Below are 23,381 nucleotides of genomic sequence, written 5' to 3' on the forward strand. Positions count from 1 at the left end.
GGGGCCGGAGTGGCTGGAGCGACCGATGACTCCCGGTCGCCGTCTGCCACCTCGGTGCGGAATCGGAGCGGGACTTGCTGAGCACTCCTCCCCCTCCCCTTCTGCTTCCTTTTCCCTCCCCCTGGAGCAGCGGCGGCGGCGGCGGCGGCTCGCAGGCAGCGAAGCCTAGCGGAGCGACTCCCAGGCGAGCGGAGGAGCCGGGATATGGGGAGTCAGCGGGGGTGGCGAGGCCAGGAGCCCGGAGGGCCTACGAGGGGAGCGGCCCCCGGCATTTGCTAGCGCGTGAGCCGTGGGGGAGCGGGCGCGGGGAGGCACGAGCCGAGGCGGAGGCGGGGCCCGGGCGTGAAGCGCGGCTGGGAAAGCTGCTGCCTCCGGCCCTGCCCGGCTACCTCCGCCGCGGCCGGTGGCTATGGAGCTGGGGGGCACCAGACTTAGGCACCAGACAGAGCATCTACGACTCCGGCCGCCCATGTCCTGGCTGCTGCTGCTGCCTCTCTTGCTGCTACTGCTGCTGCCGGGCCCAGCGGCCTCCCAGATGCGATATTCGGTGCCGGAGGAACAGGCACCCGGCGCGCTTGTGGGCAACGTGGCTAACGCGCTGGGGCTGGAGCTGCGGCGTTTGGGGCCAGGCTGCCTGCGCATCAACCATCTGGGTGCGCCCAGTCCCCGCTACCTGGAGCTGGACCTGACGAGTGGAGCGCTCTTCGTCAACGAGCGCATTGACCGGGAGGCGCTGTGTGAGCAGCGGCCTCGCTGTCTGCTCAGCTTGGAAGTGCTGGCGCACAGCCCGGTGGCGGTGAGCGCCGTAGAGGTGGAGGTTCTGGACATCAACGACAATTCGCCGCGCTTCCCGCGGCCCGACTACCAGCTTCAGGTAAGCGAATCGGTGGCTCCTGGAGCGCGCTTTCACATAGAGAGCGCGCAGGACCCCGACGTGGGCGCCAACTCGGTGCAGACTTACGAGCTCAGCCCCAGCGAGCACTTCGAGCTGGACCTTAAACCTCTGCAGGAGAACAGTAAGGTGCTGGAGCTGGTGCTGCGGAAGGGCCTAGACCGCGAGCAGGCAGTCTTGCACCACCTGGTTCTCACAGCTGTGGACGGCGGCAGCCCAGCCCGCTCAGGCACTGCACAGATCTCGGTGCGTGTCCTGGACACTAACGACAATTCTCCCACCTTCGACCAGAACACTTACCGCGTCCAGCTTCGGGAGGATGCTCCCCCAGGCACATTGGTGGTGAAGCTGAATGCCTCAGACCCGGATGAGGGCTCCAATGGCGAGCTCAGGTACTCCTTGAGCAGCTACACGTCGGACCGGGAGAGGCAGCTCTTCAGCATTGATGCCAACACTGGGGAAGTGCGGGTAAGTGGAGCACTGGATTACGAGGAGGCCTCGTCCTACCAGATCTATGTTCAGGCTACTGACCGGGGTCCCGTGCCCATGGTGGGTCACTGCAAAGTGCTGGTGGACATCGTGGATGTGAATGATAATGCACCAGAGGTGGTACTCACAGACCTGTACAGCCCAGTGCCTGAGGATGCTGCATCCAATACCGTTGTGGCCCTTCTCAGTGTCAATGACCAAGACTCGGGCCCCAACCGTAAAGTGAGCCTGGGCCTGGAGGCCTCACTGCCTTTCCGGCTGAATGGCTTTGGAAACTCCTACACACTGGTAGTGAGTGGCCCGCTGGACAGGGAGCGGGTGGCTGCCTACAACATCACAGTGACAGCCACTGATGGGGGAGTACCACAGCTCACATCCCAGCGGACACTGCAGGTTGAGATCTCTGACATCAATGACAACCCACCAAGCTTCCTAAAGGACTCCTACAACATCTACATCCAGGAGAACAATTTGCCAGGGGTGTTGCTCTGCACTGTGCAAGCCACAGACCCAGATGAGAAGGAGAATGCAGAGGTGACCTACTCCCTCCTGGATAGGGAGATTCAAGGGCTGCCAGTCACCTCCTATGTCTCCGTTAACAGTGCCAGTGGAAGCCTTTATGCCGTCAACTCCTTTGACTATGAGAAGTTTCGGGAGTTCTTTGTGACTGTGGAGGCCCAGGACAAGGGGAGTCCACCACTGAGCAGCACTGTGACCGCCAATGTGTATGTGGTGGACATGAATGACCATGCCCCTCACATCCTGTACCCTACCTCAACTAATTCGTCAGCAGCCATTGAGATGGTGCCTCGGACTGCCCCTGCTGGCTATCTGGTCACCAAAGTCATAGCCATGGACTCAGACTCTGGGCAAAATGCTTGGCTCTTTTATCACCTGGCCCAGACTTCTGACTTGGACCTCTTTAAAGTAGAGCTACACACGGGAGAAATTAGGACTACCAGGAAGATGGGAGATGAGAGTGGAACCACTTTCAACCTGACTGTGGTGGTCCGAGACAATGGAGAGCCATCACTGTCAGCCTCTGTGGCCATTACAGTAGCTGTGGTGGATAGGGTTTCCAGAATCCTCCCTGATACTCAGAGACACGTGAAAAGTCATCGGACATACTCTGAAATTACACTTTATCTAATTATAGCATTAAGCACAGTGTCTTTTATATTTCTTTTGACAATCATTGTTTTGAGCATCATCAAGTGCTACCGCTATACAGCATATGGTACCGCGTGCTGTGGGGGCTTCTGTGGAGTGAGGGAGCGGTGCCCTGCCGAACTAAACAAACAGGCCAATAACAATATTGATGCCAGGTTACCACATGGCCTCAAAGTGCAGCCTCACTTCATTGAAGTGCGAGGGAATGGCTCTCTCACCAAGACCTACTGCTACAAGGCCTGTCTGACAGCAGGCTCAGGGAGTGACACTTTCATGTTTTATAACACAGGGGCACAGACAGGCCTGGGGCCTGGGGGAACCCAGGCAGCAGCGAGTGACAGCAGGCACCTCACAGGCCAAAGTGGGCAGAGTGCCGGGAACCTGATTATTCTCAAAAATGATGCCGTTCCTCAAAACGAGGTGAGAGCAGTCAAGGGGTTCTTCCACAGCCATGTGTTTTCACACACCCCCTCCCTTCACCAGTATCATGGGCTCCACTGCGTTATTAACACTGACAGGGGTTATCTGGTGAGCTGAGGATATGTAGTACCTGTGACTTGATTATAATCTGCTATGTTTCCCTCTAGAAAAATAACATCAGAAAATTGTTTTACTTTGTTTTCTTTTCAGATATAGGAAGGCTTGACCATAACATTGTTAGAGAAATAAGGATTAGTCTTAAATGTTTGATGTTAAAACACAGCTCTGCAGAGGAATGGAATGGGCTTGAGAATAAGATGATGCCATACTGAGTCATATTTTGAGATTCAGGGACAAATGGCCTCTGCTGTATCATCTGTAGGGAAAGTTCTCTTTTGAAATTTTGAGATGCTACAGGAGTGTTGGTTTTTAAAAAAGCTCTGAGACCCTTGGGTTTCTGGTGGTCACCTCTGCATGCTGTGCTTGTTTATACCTTGAAAATTATCCAGTTAGTATTTCCAGCAATTACACTGAACTAATGTGGTCGGATCTTCTGGAAACTTGTGTCAGAGGTGATAAGGCCCTAGACTGTGGCTCTCACCCTGAAGCCAAAGTTTGCTTCTTTGGCTGTTTGATGTGGTAATTCTTCTATAGGTGCTGTCAGAGATGAAGGATGGTAAGGCAAAGAGACCGAGGACCAATTTATCTGGTTGGGCCAGGGAGATATTAGAACAAGTGGATTAGGGATGTGGGGATGTGGTGAATACCAGGACCAGCTGGGATTGGGGAGAAAGAAAAGGAGGAAAGGACTCTCCCATTAGTCACCTTTCTTGGCATAGCGGGAGTTCATCATGAGGTGATTTCCCTGCATTAGATTAAATGTAGTCTATAATCTTCTGATTTCCTGTTGAGAGTCTGTAAAGTTTTAATGAGATGTGAAGTAGCTTTTGAAGCCCTTTATGTCTTTAAGTTAAATGACAGTACTTCAAACAATACTCCACTGTATCCCAAAGCACATGTTCATTTTCTGGATCTAAAATTTAGTTTGCAATAGCTACAAAAGCCTTGGAAAGTGGCTGGATTGCTGTACATGAAGGACAGATGTTAGTAAATACACTGGTTTTAAGTTTTAAGAAGGCATAAGGCCAGCTTGCTCATTATTTTGAAGACTGTAATAAATTATTGGACAGTGCATGAATGTGTGGATGTGTCTGTGTAGTGTGTTGCCATATGCATACTTGAAAACAGTGGTTTGCTTTGTGATACTTTAAAGTTGCATATCAGAGGCCACTGGGTTGCACAGTCAGTCAGTTAAGTGTCCATCTCCTAATCTTAGCACCACGTTGGACTCCATGCTGGGAGGAGAAACTACTTAAAAAAAAAAGTTGTATTTCAGAAACCAAATTTTTGTTTCATCAATAGTGATGAACTGTTATCTTCCCAACCAACTACTTTGTAGCTAGGACTTTTAGAGGTGCTATAAAGGCATTAATAATTGTCCCTCCTATATTTTTGTGATGTATTTTCATTGACGTTTTGCTGTCTTTTTGTTAATTTCCCTAGTTTCACATTCTAAATTCATGCTAATCTTGAGAAAAGTAATGCATAAATACAGAAAAAAAAAGATGGATTGAAAGAATTACCCATGTGCCTTGTAAGTAGATGTATCAGAAAAGCCTGATACGTTTTAGTGGATACTGAGCAGCCACAGCAGGAAGAATGCAGATTAAGAAATGCAAGGGGACAAAATCAAGGCGTTTCCAGGATTCTTTAGATCGTAGCTTTTGGAAACACGTAAAAAGGTTTAGCTTTAAGTAAGGATGCTATAGACATTTGCTTAACAAATTCTTGGGAAGTCCTTTCAGGCCTAGGGTGGGCTGCAGGTGGGGAAGAGGCTGGGAGAGCAAGCCAGGCATGCTTGCCATCAGCTGTGCGTCGGAAGCTGCCAAATAATACTCTGTACCCTCCTTCTCCTGGCTCAGAGCTTGGGGCAGTTTGACACATGAATTATTTCTGTCTTACACTGACCTGTGTGTTAATGTGTATTTTGGTACACAAACCTTTAATTGAGAGAGAAAATTATGTCAGAAAAGTGCTTGCTCTTGTGGGACTTTGCCAGGAGAATGCATAGTTTGAATAAAAGCAAGTTTCTGAAAGCCACTTGCAGGAATCCAGTAGAGAGCCCTAAGATCTATAGCTCTTGACATTATTACAGTTAAGAGGAGAGACAGAGTCAAGTCAGCGTGGCAAAAATTGGAACAAAAAATCAGTCAACTCTGAAAGTCATGACTGCTAGATCAACCTGTTAAATTCCCATGGTAAGCTTTCTCTTTTCCCTACCTAGTTACTGCAGATGCATGGCAGAAGAGTCCTGGGGTACACTTCATGCCATGTGCCTGTGTTAAATTAGATGAAGATTATAAAGAACGAGTAAGGGAATTTGCACTCATTGGCCACTATGCTACATAAAAATGTTCTGCTATATGTGGTTTCATTCCCTGTAAATCATACATGAAAGAAACATTTACCAGCATCTAACATATGAGGAAATAAGCTCAGAGAGGTTAAGTAACACACAAACATTTTGCCAGTTTATTTTAAGTACTGTCTGTCTGATTCCAAAGACTGTGCTGTTTGAAATAGTACAAGTAGACAGAAATCCCAGTGTGCTGGGGCGCCGGGGTGGCTCAGTCGGTTGGGTGACCAATTTCAGCTGAGGTCATGATTTTGTGGTTCGTGGGTTCAAGCCCCGCATTGGGTTCTGTGCTGGCAGCTCAGAACCTGGAGCCTATTTCAGATTCTGTGTCTCCCTCTCTCTCTGCCCCTCCCCCGCTCATGTTCTGTCTCTATCTCAAAAATAAATAAACTATAAAAAATGTTTTTTAGATTAAAAAAAAAGAAATCCCAATGTGTATACTTCTTTTGATATGTGATAACTTGGGCATTTTGGCCAGCCCTGGTTCACTGGTTCACCTAATAGTGTAAATTAACTGCTTTTGGAGAAAGAGTAATTCCTTGCATAAAAGTAGGTCACAAATGGGAGGATCAATGAGTAGAAATGTGTCTACCAAGCTGATATATTTTTATACGTTTATCTGTTTTACTTTGGCAAAAGCCTGTTAAGATCTTTTATCTCTGTTCTTTTTCTGATTTCTCTTTTGTTACTTATTAAACAGCATTTAACACCAGACTCTCATCTTTTGATAGATTTCACACACACACACACACACACACACACACCCTCCCGCCCCGGTGAGCTTATTGGATGAGTCACTTGTGCAGTGAGGATTTTGAAGTAACCGTTTGGCAATGGGGCAGAATTTCTCTTTGGAGGTTTCTGAAAACCCGATATTGAATGTGGTTGGCACCCCTTTCAGAATCTCCAAGAAAAGGAAACCAAATCTTAAGGTAGATTTTATGCATCTGTGGTCCTGTGACTGCTCATGAATCACTCTGAGTGCTCTGGGCAGACTTGTCCAACTGTGCTTCCCTGGGACCAGGTGGCGCAAGATCTAGAAATCACAGAAGACTAGCAGAAATAAGATAAATTTGCTTTCAAACATTTTGTAGTCATCAAATCTTGAGTATTTCTGCCACTGTGTGTACACCTTCACCCTCATTCCAGATGCAGTGATCTGAAAGAGTTGAAAGTCTTCTTTTAGTGGCACCTAATTTATCTTCCCTAGGACTGACTTTTCTATCTGGTGACTGTGTCCTGTTTCAGAATTTATCGTTAGTGTACAAAGTGGCATAGTGGTATATTTATAAAAAGTGTATGATGGTCAGAACAGGCAGAGAAATTCTGTTTGTGACCTTCCATTCCAGTGTTGCATCCTCTCGCGGTCACTTTTAAGTGGGTGGGCTGTTTTGTCTTGCCATTTCCATATTGGTTATTGAACTGTTCTTCTGAGAAAACATTATTTTCTTTGGTCTGATAATATAATAATTTTTTAAAATTACCTCCTTCCTCCTTTTTTTCTGCAGCTCTGCTGAGCCAGATGGAATTGTGGCTGAGCTCTTCTCGGTCTCTTTATCTTGCAGATATTCTGACTGATGAAGAAATCTATTTATTGTAGCTTGAATGTCATTGGCCTACCCTTTCCTCTGACCCAGGAGTGAGCTGTCACATGGGTATCTGGTCTACCTCCAAACACTCTGCAGGGACATAGCCTGGCATATTATAAATCGTCTATTGGCATTCTGTCTGCTTGACAGAATAGCAGAGTCGGTTCTGGATACTTGCCTTGGTTTGCCACCAATTTTTGCTCTCAATGAGAGGTTAGGATGATATCAGTTTTCAAATATTTGAGGAAAACTTGCCATCATCAAGCACAGTGGTTTAGATGGATTTAATGGATATTTACAGGTGTCTTTGAATGCAACTTTTGTTAGGATTCACCTAGGTCAATTTTCCTGTGCATATTAAGTATGAATATAAATTTAATTTATCCATGTAATCTATAATCCATGATTTCAAAAAATTGAAGGGCAAGGGGATTCCTTAGCAGCATTTTAAATCTGCTTGCCTAAAAATTAAAATTTTTTCTTTCAGGAATTTGAACTTGACACATGCAAAGAAATATCTGACATTGCAAAAGGTGAAGAAAAATGTTAGTTCCTTGGCACATAAGCAACATCCGTTCCTTTCTGGCCTTGCAGGGTCAGAACTCTGGGCTCCAGGGATGTGAAACTGTGAGAGAGAGGGTAACTGCTGTGCTGGCAGGCTGTGCGTCCAGAATTCAGCAAACCTAGCATTTTCTGTTGTTCTGGAACCCACTCAGTGTATTTAAATATCGTGTTTATTTTACTTTCCTGCTTCATGGATTAGGAGTTGCAAATGACTTCAGAGGAAAGTATTTCCCTTAGAATTCACACATTTACCATCTTTTCAATTTGATTTCTAGAAGACTAATATGTAACATAACAGTGATTATTTTAAGTGTTACACTCCTTTTTTCCTTAATGACCAACAGTTTATATATTCATTTGCTATTGCTTTGTAAGAAATTACCACAAATTAATGGTTAAAAACAACTCTCAGTTATTATCTCAGAGCCCTGCAGGATGTGAGTGAGTTCTCTGCTCTGGTTTTCACAAGGCTGAAATCAATATGGGCTGAGTTCTCTTCTGGGGGCTTTGGAAGAGAATATGCTTTCAAATTCATTCAGGCTGTTGGCAGAATTTAGTTCTTTTTAAAAATGTTTTATGTTTATTATTATTATTTTTTTTTGAAAGGGAGAGAGAGAGCAAGCCAGGTAGGGGCAGAGAGAGAGGGAGAGAGAAATTCCAAGCAGGCTCTGCATCATCAGTGTAGAGCCCACTGTGGGGCTCAAACTCAGGAACTGTGAGATCATGACCTGAGCCGAAACCAAAAGTCAGATGCTTAACCCACTGAGCCACCAGGTGCCCCATGGTTTCCTTGTCTTAAAGCCAAGTGTGTCAGACGACATAACCTAATCAGAGTAAGAGCCACCATATTTATTCTTGAAAATTATGCAGGGCCTGTACACCATGGTGTGAGGCTCTTGGGAGGGCACTTTACAATTCTACCTATTATAGTTTATATCAGTGTTCACACAGTATCACTGTGGAAAAAAATCTACAGTGGATACATCCTTAGTAAGATCCTAATAGGAAGGAAAAAGAGGTGCTACATGCAGTTTCATGTCTCAGAGAGCTATTTACAGATAGCTTCAACATGGATTTCCATGTCAGAGTGTCATTTCTGGAGTGGTCTAATGATTTCTTTTTTTGAAGGAGATGGGGTATTTTAAACCTATTTTGTTTTTAATTTGTATTGAAAAATGTGATTAATCCTTCTGTAGCTCAAATATTCTATGGTATAATTAATAAATAATACCATTAGAGGATAAATTAAAGCTTTGCTACAATTTTGATAGAAACTTAAAGGGCTTATTGTTCTTCGCTAATGCTATATCACCCATGTGGACTATCTAAATCAGGTTTTCCACATCTGGAATTTTGTGGCTATTAGTCTCCTGAAGGACTAAGCTTTGAAACAATGGACATAGTGGGGCTTTTCACCAATAGAAATTAAACATAGTGCTGGAATGTATCATCAACGTGTTAGGGATCTAAATAATCGCAGTTAGTTCAGATTCTTAGTGTCTCCAGTGTGTCAGGGATATCAGTAGTCAACCTTTAAACATGAGTTTTTCCAACTTTAATCAAGTTTGGGTGAAAGCCATGTGCATTTATTACTTCAAATTTTGTATCATTTAAAAGTAAATCAATATCTGGGAAATTCAGAAGTAACAGAAAAAATTCAAGTACAGCTGGCCCTTAACCAACATGAGGATTACAGGTGCCAGACCCACGCAGAGTTTTGACTCCCCTAAAACTTAACTACTAATAGGAATGCCTGGGTGGCTCAGTCAGTTGAGCGTCCCACTTCAGCTCGGGTCATGATCTCACGGTTCGTGGGTTCAAGCCCTGCATCAGGCTCTGTGCTGACAGCTAGCTCAGAGCTTGGAGGCTGCTTCACATTCTGTGTCTCCCTCTCTCTGACCCTCCCCTGCTCATGCTGTCTCTCTTTCTCAGAAACAAATAAAAAAATTAAAAAAAAACAACTTAACTACTAATAGCCAACTGTTGCCCAGAAGACTTACTGAGAATATAAACAGTTAGTTATCATATATTTTGTATGTTATATGTATTATATAATGTATTTTTAAAAATATTTTATTATGCTTTATTTTATTATTTTACGAGAGAGAGCAAACTGGGGAGAGGTAAAGAGAGATGGGGAAAGAAATCCCAAACAGGGCCCTAATGTGGGGTGCAAGCTCACGAACTGGGAGATCATGACCTGAGCCGAAACCAAGACTCCTATACTTAACTGACTGAGCCACCTAGGCGCTCCTATATACTGTATTCTTACAATAAAATAAGAATAGCTTTAGAGGAGGGGCGCCTGGGTGGCTTAGTCGGTTAAGCATCTGACTTTCCCTTAGGTCATGATCTCGCGGTTCATGGGTTCGAGCCCCGCGTCGGGCTCTGTGCTGACTGCCAGCTCAGAGCCTGGAGCATGTTTCAGTCTGTGACTCCCTCTCTCTCTTACCCTCCCCTGCTCACGCTGTCTCTCTCTCTCTCTCTCTCTCCTAGAAATAAATAAAAAAACATTAAAAAAAAGAAAGAAGAGCCTTAGAGGAAAGAAAATGCTATTAAGAAAATCATAAACGGGGAGCCTGGGTTGCTCAGTCGGTTAAGTGTCTGACTTTAGCTCAGGTCATGATCTCGTGGTTCATGAGCTGGAGCCCCACGTCAGGCTCTGTGCTGACAGCTCAGAACCTGGAGCCTGCTTCAGATTCTATGTCTCCCTCTCTCTCTTCCCCCCTCCCCACTCAGACTCTCTCTCTCGCTCAAAATAAATAAATAAACATTAAAAAAATCTTAAGGAAAAGAACATACATCTTCAGTACTAAATGGTATTTATTGAAAAAAATCCACATATAAGTACCTGTTGCAGTTCAAACCTATGTGGTTCAAGGATCAACTATATATATATGTCGTTCCATGTAAATTAATTTAAAACACGAACTTTGGTTTAGGGAGACCTAAATATAATGATCAGCCAAATCCATCAATCAGGCAAGTAATTTAATCTCTCTAAAGCTCAGATTTCCTATTTCTATACATCTAAGTACACTAATATTTTCCTTGCATGATCGTAAATTTGTTCAAAAACATTTTAAAAACCTACCAAATACCTGAATGCTGCTCAACTCTAAGGACATAACTATGTATTATGAATATCTGAGGATATTCATATGTTTTATGGACAAAACAAATATCCCTTTTATAGAATTTGTGGTCGAAAAAAAGTGTTAGGATAAATGCAATAATATGTTTAAAGTGCTTATCTCATTGCCTAATATTGTGTGGATCCTTAAAACATTCTGTATTCTTCCTTACCTTTTCTGCCTGACCTCACTACCCTAAGACATCTCCTAACTATGATCTGGCAAATGAATCTGAGAGGCACCTTGTTGCTGATGAACTATTATAGAAAATAGTAGCATGACAAATTGTCGTTGAGGAAGTGACTCAGTGAACTGAGTTCCTTGGTCAGTCCCACTAGAATTGTGCCTTTCAGCAGAATGAGTTGGTGCTTTCAATGCAGAGATCAAGTTGCAGCAGTTTTCATCATGAATGTTACCCAATCATAACAAAATTGGCAACATTTACTTAACAGGTGTCCAATGTTTTACTGAAAGAAGGTTCTCGCAGCTGATACTAGTGCTGCTGATGGTAAGGGAAGAGATGATGGTGATTTGATTAACAAAAATAGTTCAGTCATATTTCCAGGTTTACAAAAAGGTTTTGCAAATAGTTTCTCTTTTGATTCTCTCCAAAAATGGGAACAATTTCATTTGATCTGTACAGTTTTATGCTACTTTACACGGAGTATCCGTAGTATTCTGTGAACTGAAAAACCAAGGATGAAGCAGGTTGCATATTCACATCTTGCCAGCGAAGTGGAAAGGAGGGAGGGTAGTTAGTGTGTGGGGACATTTGAGGAAAAGTATCCTAGAGTTGTAGCTTTCCCTGGGCCTTGACTTCGGCTAACTCTCTGAATACCGTCTAACCACCCCAAAGTCTGTCTGCAAGTTGAGAGGCTGATCACTACTTTCCTAGGAGTTGTGAAAAAGTGTGTTTATGAAATACTCTGTATCCTTTGAATAAACTATAAAAACGACATGGACAAGAATTATTGACATTTTGAAATAGTTTATTGGTATTTCTGTGGCTTTGTGCCTATGAAATATGATAATTATAATTCAGACGAAAATACAGAATACAACCTCCATCTCTTAATCTTTCTGCCCAAATAGTCCTCAGTATTCAGTGATAGGGCCATGAAAATGCATTGAGAAGAAGATCTAGCACAGATTTTTTTTAATAATACACTTTTTTGCTAATAAATACAAGATAGTGGGGTGCCTGGGTGGCTTAGTTGGTTCAGTGTCCGACTTTGGCTCAGGTCATGATCTCATGGTTTGTGGGTTCAAGCCCCGTGTTGGGCTTTGTGCTGTCAGCTCAGAGTCTGAAACCTGCTTCAGATTCTGTGTCTCCTTCTCTCTCTGCTCCTCCCCTGCTTGCACTCCTCTCTCTCTCAAAAATAAATAAACAGTAAAAAAATGGAAAAAAAAAACCCAAGATAGTGACAGTGGTCCCCGTTTTGTCCCCTGTGATTCCTGAGTGGCTTCCTCAAACAGTCTTTGGGGACCTGTATGTTCTTTTTTGTCCACTCCACTTTGAATTGACAGTTTGTAGACAGAGGGCAACAAATCTTTCTAATACATAGGTGGTGCAGAGTGAGTGAGTTCTTCTTGGGTTTCAGCTACTCCCTGGTAAACGATCAGAGCTTGGTGAACAGTAATTGAGTGAGGAGGCAAAGCACTCAGAAAAGCATGGAGCGAGTGCAATTTTATGAAAAGGATTATGTAGCAAAACAAGGTCAGTATCCCGTGGTGGTTTGTTTTCCTCTCCCGTTTGTATTCCTCTTCAGCCAGCAGAAGAGGCAGTTATCAGTTGCAGGCATTATGACTGGGCACATCCATCCTGGGTCAGACATGCTGCAGTCTGCAAAGCCAGCAGCAGATTGCAGTCCTCTGCAGTCCGGCCAGACCAGCAGAACTTGTGTAGTTGTGCACTCTGTTTTAGCTAGAATACCAAATTGGAGATGTTCCCTTAATGAGGCATTTGAGGGCAAAAACAATGAAAGCTTTCCCTGTCTTAAAATAGACTGCCCTCCCCCTGTTGCTGCTTTAGGAACATAGACCTGTTTTGAGCAAGGCAAAGCCACAGCTGGTCCTCACAGCATCATTAAATCTAGTCTTCCATGATATGTAGTCTTTGCAAGGACTCTGATGAGCTAATTTTCTCATGAAGTGCTATATATATGAGTATCATTGTAGAGTCGCACATAACATGGCTCCTTCAATGTTTTTTTCAGATACATGGAAATATTTAAGAAACAACTAATCAATCACTGTGAGATCATTGTGCTGTTTGTTTGTTTGTTTGTTTTGCCTTATTAACAAAACCTCCCTTTGTGATTTTGCAGCCCCGACAGCCCAACCCAGACTGGCGTTACTCTGCTTCCCTAAGAGCAGGAATGCACAGGTATGTGTTTCCTTCCTTTATATCAATCAGAAGAACTTTAACTTTGTATGTCTCAGACAAATTATGTGTGTAAGGACTGGAAACTGCTGTTTAGAAGCTTTAGATACTTTTACATGGGAACACATTTACTTTTGTCTCCTCAAGTACTGGCAAATAAGTCTCTTGCAAAATTACAGAGACAGGATGCTGTATACGTTCTCTTATCAAAATTTCTATAAGAAAATAATGACAACTTCCTTCATCCCTTCTCCACCTGTGCTTTCTTTCCCTCCCTTAGAAATTATAATGAACACTAATGTTTTGGCCTGGAATATATGTACACGTTGTCTACCTTGGTTTGTTATCACACAGTGACTCTTACATCGTAACAACCACAATAATCGGCTGTTATTCTTGTTCATGTTCACCCATATTAGAATTTCCTTATCTTTTCCATCTTGTTACTCTTTTGTTTCCATCAATGGCCATGTGAAAGGATGAGCCATGTGAAAGGCCTTTATTGAATATCTGGAGACCCAATCTAGCTTATTTCAAATTAATCTAGAGTAATAGCATTACTCTAAGACTCAGATTAATATAATTTTGCTTTCTCTACTTTGTCTCTGTGACAGTAATTGATTAACTACCATTATTCCCAGAGCCAATTTAATGCCATAGGGCCAAAAAAAAAGATTCTCTATGTTTGAATGTCTTTGGAAACCAAGAAACCAAAATAATCAACACACACCAAAGGGATTTAGTTTTAAAGAAGGAATAAATGCTAAACTTAAGCCCCTCAAAATGTGTGGGCAACCCTTAAGTAAATCTTTACCAAACCTAGATCGATTTTCTAAAGAGAGAGCTCACAAAGTATGTGTTAATGAAAAATTAGTTTTAAACCCCTTTAAAAATGCATTAAAGTAAAATAAATTAACACATTCTCAAGCATTACATTACAAGTTGAGCAGAAATCATTATAATGGGTGCCGTGTCTGAACAAGAAGCCATCAGTGAAGGGCTGCAGATCGGTAGCTGGCATGGCGAGATGTCACTTTGGAACTGGGTCACAATTTTAGCCCAGAAACACTTATGCAGACACCAGGACACAAGGTATCGGAACGATTCTTTCTATTTGTTAGTGACCAGCTATGCTTTGGCCTGCATCTAAGCTGTCGTTGCAGAAGCATACAGGAGGAGAAAGCATGGTTTACAGTACCAGCTTCTTCGCTCCCAGTTGAATCAGTACTTTACTTGAAAAGTACCAAAGCCATGAGATGCACCTTAAAAACTACATTTCAAATAAAACCCTAAAACATTATCACTTCCTTAATTCTATTTTTCAAGTGGGGAAGAAAAAAAGCCAAATGTCCTTCTATTCAGATTTCAATTAAGATATTATGAGATATAAGTAGGATAAGAAATGTAATAAAAATGGAAGCTAAATGTAATTTATTCCCCACAGCATACTGAGCATGTATTAGAGCTGCAGTCTTAAAGAATTCTTCTCTTTTTTTACACATATGCTTGGCTTCTTGGCAGTTCCAGCCTCTGACATCACGTAACAGTATCTTTGGAAATTCTGCCTTGAGCTGAGCTGGTTCCCAGGTAGTTACATCTTCAGAATGAGTCTGATTGAGCCCATATAATTTGCTGGTAGAATTCAGGAACAAATGAAGGATATTACTATTTGGAAAAAAGAGAGTATTCTAGGATAAAGATGGAGGGCAGAATAACAATAGGGCAGAGCTTAATGAGTAAATTTCTATTAGATATGTTATTCAAAGTCAGAGAGTGAGAAGATATTCAATTTATAGATGGGCTTCCCCCACAATAATTCAAGATTGTCTGCTCTGCTGCCTCACAAAACCCCTCAGGCAGTAGTATAAGTTTTGTCTTACAAACTTAATTTGCAAGATGAACCAATGTCTGTTTTAAAATAATCCTCTAATTCTGGTGAGGATGTTCTTAGATGATGTTTACTTTTAGGGTCCCCATTTGTTCCTTCCTTCATCCATCTGACAAATACATGAGGGTCTCCTATGTGCTGGCATTAGACATATATCAATGAATATGTATGAGTGCTAAATCCTTAATAGCTTATATTCTATCTCTGCTTACCTCTAAGGGAGTCCCACTTTATGCCTCACTACCTGTAATATTTCATACTGAATTGATCTCTTCTGAATTGGGATCTGTGAGTGGTAATGATAGGCTTCCTCAAGTCTCAGGAAATGTAGGGCAGGTTGTCTGTGAGTAAAAGATACAGAAGGAGTAAAAGAGAAAATAAAGTCAAGAAGTAATTGGGTAGCTAAACGGGAATAATGCTACAGTTACCGGCAAATAATTTTTGTGTATTTTCGTCCTTGCTCTAGAGAACCCAGTAACAAGTGAATCGGCAAGAGAGGCCTGGAGCTTCTGGGAAAAAGCTCTCTTTCTCTGCTTCAGCATGAAGATGTTAAAATGGCATTAGCCCTCTGATGAGCTTCCTGTTAGATTTAGTGAACGCCATGTGGCGTTGATGACGACCAAAATTGTCATAAAGATAAAACATGTTTATTGCCTGAATGGTATAGGAAGCAGCACATTGGCAGGGTTTTATGCAAAGTACCCGCTCAGCAGTAATTGCTGCAGTTCAAGTATGAGTAGAATGTGTTGGCGGCGATCTATGTGCTTCCTGTGGGTGGAAGGAGATCTGGAGAGGCATTTATGGTCTAACCATGATTTGGATCTGTGTGTTTACTTAGCTCTGTGCACCTAGAGGAGGCTGGCATTCTACGGGCTGGGCCAGGGGGGCCTGATCAGCAGTGGCCAACGGTATCCAGTGCAACACCAGGTAAAGACCAAAGTCTCTCTCTTCTTGCTTGGGTTCTAGAAAGCAATCTGATGGTCTGTTTTTTCAAGACCAGGAATGTTAATGGTTCTCTTTTTAGTGTTTCTTCTTTTCCTTATATGGATGACATACTTATATGTATATATGATTATTTTAATTTTCTACTTCATGTTCTTCAAGAATTGAAAACAGATAAAAGTGTGTGTGTGTGTGGTGTGTGTTTAGCTCTTTTGTAAAATAACAAAGCATCTTTCTTTTCTTTTTTTTTTTTAAAGGGATAATCCCATCTTTTTTTTTTTAATTTTTATTTATTTCTAGGAGAGAGAGAGACAGCGTGAGCCCGGGAGGGTCAGAGAGAGAGGGAGATACAGACTCTGAAATAGGCTCCAGGCTCTGAGCTGGCAGTTAGCACAGAGCCCGACGCGGGGCTCAAACCCAAGAACCACGAGACCATGACCTAAGTGAAAGTCGGACGCTTAACCGACTAAGCCACCCAGGCGCCCCACCAAGCATCTTTCTTTAGTTTTTTAAGTTCATTTATTTATTTTTTTGGGGGGGGGAGAGAGTGGAGGAAGGGGCAGAGAGAGAGAGAGTGAGAATCCCAAGCAGGCTCCATGCTGCCAGTGCAGAGCCTGACATGGGGCTTGAATTCATGAAACCATGAGATCAAGACCTGAGCCTAAACCAAGAGTCAGATGCTTAATTGACTGAGTCGCCTACATGCCCCAAACCAGCATCCTTCAAATACTTAGGCTATCTGAGACACACACAAAAGATCTGGTGGCCTTATACACAGAGATGACACTGTTAAGCAAAGATCTTTTGATTGAAGACAGTGGAAACCCATTCAAAGTGGTAAGCAAAAGACAGATACATAGATACATAAACAGATACATAGATGGAATGGAGTTTCTCACGAAAGTGGAAAGTTATGAAAACCAAGGCACCACTCTCTTTGACTTCAAATTAAAGTCAGATCTGTTTCTTTCTGCACATCTGTATCACTCTGCAGACTGACTTTTACTGCCTTGACATGGACATTTCCAGACATGAACACCTCACAGTGTCTTAGTTCAGAGGACCAATGGAGACTGATTCCTAATCTAAACTTTCAGGAAAGAGAATCTGCCAGGTCGGATCAAGAACCCAGTGGCTGGGTGAGCCCAGACAAATTGCTTAAACTTATGTTTCCTTAGTTTCCTTATTCTTGCCCAATCACTAAAGCAATATCATATAATAAAAACATGGCTTTGGAGGTCCATCCCTGTGGTAGTTTTCAGAAAAGAAGTATTACAGAGACTGCAAATGGTGTCCATCATAATCCTCTATTAATAGAACATGATGATGATGATAATAGTTACTAATTATTGAGCCATAATCAACTCAGACACTGGGCCAAGCACATTATATATGGGATCTCATTTATTCCCCATGACAATTTTGCAAGGGATTTATTATATCTATATTACATGTGAGAAACTGGAGACATCAAGAAACATACCCAGGTTCATACAGTATTGTAAGTGACAGAGGTACGATTCAAACCTACGTGTGTCTAGCTCCAAATCCGAGTGTACCTAGCACTTATATTCATGCCATGGCTGGCTTGTAAGAATCTATCCAAATTCAAATACATAATAGATACATTACAGATGACATAAGTGTGTGTGTGAAACATTCTTGCCAAAAATAATCAGGTGCCTTTCAAATGATTAGGCTGTCCAAATAACATGTGCAGCAAAGGGCCCATTTTTGCTGGCAATTCTAAGGGCTTTCGTTGATTCTAATCAGCCAGCATTTGCTATTTATGAATGCTGCATGATTCAACTAAAAGTCACATTTGTCAAAAAAAAAAAAACCCACAAAAAAACAAAAAACAAACGCACAAGTTAAAGCAATTCATTAGAGAGTTAATATTGCCAGATGGCAAGGAGAAGAACATAAAATAGTTCATTGACAAATCTGCAACCTCAATGCCAGCGGTGAAGTGAAGAAGGGGCTTTGGGCTGCCAAGTATAGCAGGATAGGAGGCATCTGCCTTGGTAAGAACGCTGCTGTGAAAGCAGCCACAACCTTGCCCTGCTCACCTGTCTTCAGTTCAGGGCTTTTCTTGTTCCCACAGAGGCTTTGCAGGTCGGTCTAGGTCTAAGGTTGAATACATTATCCCTTTGTTGATGATGCTAATGGGTGTGTTTTCCTAGGCAAATATGCATTAGGAACTGTCTGCTGATTGTTTCATCTGTAGCTGGCCCAGGTCTCTCCTTCAGATTTAAAAGAATGTTAGGAACCCATCTTCTTTAGGGAAGGTAGGGAAGGAGTCCCATTGTTCCCCTTCCTGAGTGTCCCAACCCCTCCTGTCTCATCCCTTCTGTCCAGGACTGTGCCTGGCTCCTGACTTGAGACCCAGTCCTCATGGACTGAGCTGGACAGACCTTCCATCTCCCCAGTACTCTATGGGTGACCTAGCCATACTTCTCAACATACCTCCTCACCAGGGATATTAAGTTAAAAGGAGGCCCTTCTGCCTTCCGTTCTGTCCTTTTGACACTTCCGCAAAACACCTTCTGCACTATTAGTAGAGAATATGATATAAGGATTAAGATTATGATTTGGAGGGGCACCTGGTGGCTCAGTCTGTTAACCGTCTGACTTCGGCTCAGGTCGTGATCTTACAGTTTGTGGGTTCGAGCCCCGCGTCGGGCTCTGTGCTGACAGCCAGCTCAGAGCCTGGAGCCTGTTTCAGATTCTGTATCTTCCTCTCTCTCTGACCCTCCCCTGCTCACACTGTGTCTCTCTCAGAAATAAATAAAACATTAAGAAAAAAAAGATTATGATTTGGAGTAAGATCTGAATTGAATTGCAATTCCAGACTTGCTGGGTGAGCATAAGCAAATTGCTTAAATTCATGTTTTCCTAAGTACCCCCACCTGTAAATTGGATATAATAATAATACCTATCTTAGTGAGTTGCCATGATAATTAAAGAAGAACAAAAGAGCTGAATGTAGTGCTTGACATATAATATTACTAAATGCCTAATTTTCTTATTCCTTTTTTTCTGGGATAGTTTCATTTTGGGCAATCTATGATGTGGCTTTGGCTGATAACCTGGTGGCCAGAATTCAGTAGTTCTCATTTCTGGGTCCCATTACAGACCCTCTACAGCTGTCTGGATCATCCTGACATCTGTATAGTCCACACACTCTCCCCATCACCCTCCCCACCAACCCCAGCTGCCCTTCTAGAAATGGAATGAGGAGGCTATATTAGTTCTGCCCAAAGCAAAGGAAATGCTTCAAAAAAAACTTGGTTGTTTCCAGTCCCAAGGAGAGCCTGCCTTTCTTTGAGTCTGTTGCCCCTTAGTTCTTCATGATGAAGGTGCAGTTGCTTCCAGAAGGCTTCCTTTTGTTGCCTGAGTCTCCTTACACTTGTGTCTGATACCCTCTCATGAACCAGTACCTTCTCACACCTAAAATAGTTGCAGCCAGTCACAGAGAGAGAGACAGAGCAGGACGCCTGCTGTGCACTAATCCTCATTCACACATCTTCCAGGAAGTTGTTTTTCCTCCATTGATGAATTCTTTTGCTTTGTCACTAAACTGTTCATTTATCTTCACAGTTCACAAAAAACTGGCATAGGATGTCATGTTCTGAAAGGATCAATGGGATCCTTTCCATTGATAGACATCACCAGGTGACGTTTCCTGCAGGATAAACAAGTCAGGCATTAAATCGGTTAATCCTGATGACTGGCCCCTTTCTCCCACCTCGCCTCTGTGTAAACTGACCTGGCCTAAGGGCTTCTTCTTAGCCGCATCCCGTGAGAGTGAGCAGAGAAAGAAAGTGGGCTGAGGAGGGAAAGCCAGGCATCCAGTTACAGCCTCTTCAGAGGGAGGAATGTATTTTGGGGGAGGGGCATTAAAGGGCCAGTCATTCACAATTACAACTCTCACTTTCTCGGTGTGAATGTTCTGAGGAGGTTTTAATGAGTGCCCCAGTGTGATCAGTTCCCAGAGGGAATCCCAAGAGGTTATAAAAAGACTTGCCCCTGCCTTTGAGAGAGCTGGTCAGGCTTCAGGGCACCAGGAGGCTTTGCTCCCTTCTACCAGTCCTTCTGGGGCCCCTCTTTCTACATTTCATTACCTAAGGCAACAGTAAATTGTTTCTGGAGTGGGAGATACTGTTTTCAAAAGAGCTCAGGGAATTCCAAAATACACAGCCACTGCCAAACATAACACTATAGTTTGTCAGGGAAGACCCTAGGGGATCTGGGACTAAGAAGTAAAAGATTACTTAGGCAGATGAGGTGACTAAGGCAGTGAGGCCTAGAGGACCTCTCAGTTTTTTTTTTAATTTTTAATTTTTTAAAATTTATTTCTAGGAGAGAGAGAGACAGCGTGAGCAGGGGAGGGCCAGAGAGAAAGGGTGTCACAGACTGAAACAGGCTCCAGGCTCTGAGCTGTCAGCACAGAGCCTGACGTGGGGCTCGAACCCACAAACCGCGAGATCATGACCTAAGTGAAAGTCGGACGCTTAACCCACTAAGCCATCCAGGTGCCTCCAAGGACCTCTCAGTTTTGAGGGACCAGACAGTGGCTCTCAAAAGATGATACTTGAAGCAGCCACACTAACAACTGCTACTGAAACAGTAATTCTCAGAGTGGGGCCCAGAAATCTGTGTTTTAACAAGCCCTCTATGTAATCCCGATGTGCCCCAAAGTTCAAGAACTGGTCTAGAATCGAGAGTAAATGTTCCTGGGGTTGTCATATCTTTGGAGGCTCAGAAATCATGCCTGGAAGGCATCTACTTATGATCCTTGCAGGAAGCAGGAAGCCTTTCCCTATATATCAGAGAGAAAACCACTAAGAACTCAGGCTGTGGGTCAGAGTAACCCTCCTTTGAATCTTAGCCCTGCCATTCAGCAGTTCTGAGTCCCCTCTTTAACTTTTCTGGTTCCTGGTTTCTTTCTCTGTAAAATGAAGATAATAGTAGTATCCACTTAATAAGGTGGTTACAAGAATTAAATGAGATAATACATGCATATTACATAGCTTAGAGAACAATGTTTAGTAAATGGTAGCTATTTTAGTGATTTTTCAAGGTAGGAGTCTATCTTTCACATTCAGAATTTAGGTCTGAGTTGTTCTGAGTAGTCTCTGGGGGGGAAGACTCTATTATAGAGATTTTTCTCAAAGTGCCTGTTTTTTGTGTCCTTGGGGGATTGTTTTTGCCCTGGTTTGCCATGTCTCTTTACTCTGTCATAGATGGACACAGTTTATGTGCCCTAGTTTTATGGTGGGGGGGATTCATGCTTTTATTTGTTTTAGGATTTCTACCTCTCTGACAAAATCACTTTCCATGAAGGGGCTTTATGTAGACTCTATCTCTGATTCTTCCCCAGAAAGAAGCCATAATCTTTAAGGTTTTTGGAATCCATTTAGGAGGACTGCCAACATGAATTTTTCCACTTCATGAGTGAGGGCAGCCTCAGGCCTTGTTTGAGAATTTAGAAAGCCTGCTGTTCCACTAACCTGCTCACCCTCAACTTCTGCTGTTGTCATGGTGATGACAGCCCTGGGAGGTGTGTACAGATCCTTATTAGGAAACAAAATGAGGTCAGCCATCTATGTGTGCAGGGCAGCTCCCTCCTCAGCATCCTGCATTCTCACCTGTATCTCAGGGCCAGAGTGCCAGCCTGGCTTAGAGGTCTCTAGCTGAGGAATGCAAGTCCTTGTGAGATGCACTGGTACTTTCTGGGGGATTGGGGTTCATCACGTCTGCTGGAGTTCTCTGTGTAGCTTCTGTGGTGTGTTCCGACCTGGCCTGGAGGGAGGGAGCAAGGCAGTGTGGGAAGGTGAATTAGAATCCTCTGTCTAGGAGAAGCTATGACACTTGTCTTTACTGGCTTCGTTCATTCACCTTCATCTCTTTCTTAAAAGAACACTCTGTACCTTCTCTTTTTAATGGTCATGTAAATAAAAAACTAGAGTGAAGACTTCCTCGTTTTTCTGAAGTTAAACATTTCTGTTTAATAAATAGATTCTGAGATGTTCTTTCCTTCTACTTTTCTCATTTTTTTCTATACCTTTTCCCCCAGGATTGGTTAATCCTGGGCAGAATCCAGTCAGGATTGGGACCATGATACATAATAAATTTCTTCTTTAAAAGTGGCCCAAAACAGAGTTCATGTGTTTCCTGAAAATCCAGGCCCGTGTGCACACCAATGTAAGCTCCTGGGCATACCTTTTATTTATTTATTTATAATTTCTTTTAACGTTTATTTATTTTGAGAGAGAGAGCGTGAGCAAGGGAGGGGCAGAGAGAGAGGGAGACACAGAATGTGAAGCAGGCTCCAGGCTCTGAGCTGTCAGCACAGAACCTAATGCGGGGCTCAAACCCATGAGCAAGATCAGAACCTGAGCCAAAGTCAGCCGCTCAACCGACTGAGCCACCCAGGTGCCCCTGGGCATACCTTTTAGAGAGTAGAGTGAGGAGAGAAGAGCAGCAAGAACTGTTCCCTTAGGCTACAGTTTTCTTCACATCCGACAGATGCAGAGAAGCAGCTAATGCGGGGTCAGGAAATGGATACTCATTATAGTTCCTTAGGTTATCACTGATCCACTTAATGTGTCACTAGAGCATACAGTCTGGCCCCTGAAAACTTCATCATGAGCAACAACTTTTGAATAATGTCTTAGGAAAATAATATACTTTTATCCTTCCTTGTTTAAGAGTGTTGCATGGGACAAGAGAGTTTCCAAAGTACCTTCTCTTCTAGTTTTGTCTACACACCATACTTTGTAGGTAAATTTTTAAGTGCCTTATCAAAAGGGAAATTCAGGTTTCTACTGGGAAGAAGGACCAAGGAAGCAGGGTGAGGGGGAAGTCACCAAGGCTACCACCTGACTTGGTTCAAAGAGTCAAGCTACCTGTGTAGCCTGAGAGCTCTGTGGCAAAGTCAAAGTGGAGGGTTAGAGTTTATGCTTCATTTTGGGGGAAAAAAGGCTTGGATTGTTTGGAATTGCTTGGACCTCCTCCCTGGGAGATGTTTAGACAAAAAAGACCTACTTAAAATCAGAGTTGAGGGCAAAGGAGAAGTAATGGCTTGTAATTACTTTAAGCTTTGCAGTTCCAGCAAGTGTTGCCTTAAGCCTCACTGATTCTAGTAAACTAGAAGTGAGAGCCTGTCCCCAGCAATAGCAAGGGTCTTTAATGACAAGTATTTTCAGAGAAACTCAGCACAGATTCCAAAAGGACTTGAAAAGTTTATTTTCACAGAGGCAGTCAGCTTTGAATTGAGAAGGTCATTGCCTAATCTGGAGAAACATATTCAGGTCAAACGCTGGCTAGAACCTTTGGGGTCTCTAGGAAAGGGTCATAAGAAAGTTCATTGCCAGGAGACCTGGGCTTGAGCATGTGGACTGCAGAAAATCCTCTTCTGCCTCTGCACTT

The 23,381-nt window shown here is 43.2% G+C and overlaps 1 protein-coding gene across 1 annotated transcript in view; it reads left to right on the plus strand.

The window, feature by feature from the left end:
• The first annotated feature begins 409 nt into the window (after window positions 1–409).
• Window positions 410–23,381, plus strand: part of LOC144235344 (protocadherin alpha-C2) — a 48,065-nt gene continuing 25,093 nt past the window's right edge. Inside the window, exons 1-3 of the mRNA XM_077768897.1 lie at window positions 410–2,971; window positions 13,062–13,120; window positions 15,844–15,932. Coding sequence (XP_077625023.1) covers window positions 410–2,971; window positions 13,062–13,120; window positions 15,844–15,932 — 2,710 coding nt within the window. The remainder of the gene's footprint in view (window positions 2,972–13,061; window positions 13,121–15,843; window positions 15,933–23,381) is intronic.

Source organism: Crocuta crocuta, unplaced genomic scaffold, assembly GCF_008692635.1.
Source record: "Crocuta crocuta isolate KB4526 unplaced genomic scaffold, BGI_CrCroc_1.0 scaffold64, whole genome shotgun sequence".
Taxonomy (NCBI): Eukaryota; Metazoa; Chordata; class Mammalia; order Carnivora; family Hyaenidae; genus Crocuta; species Crocuta crocuta.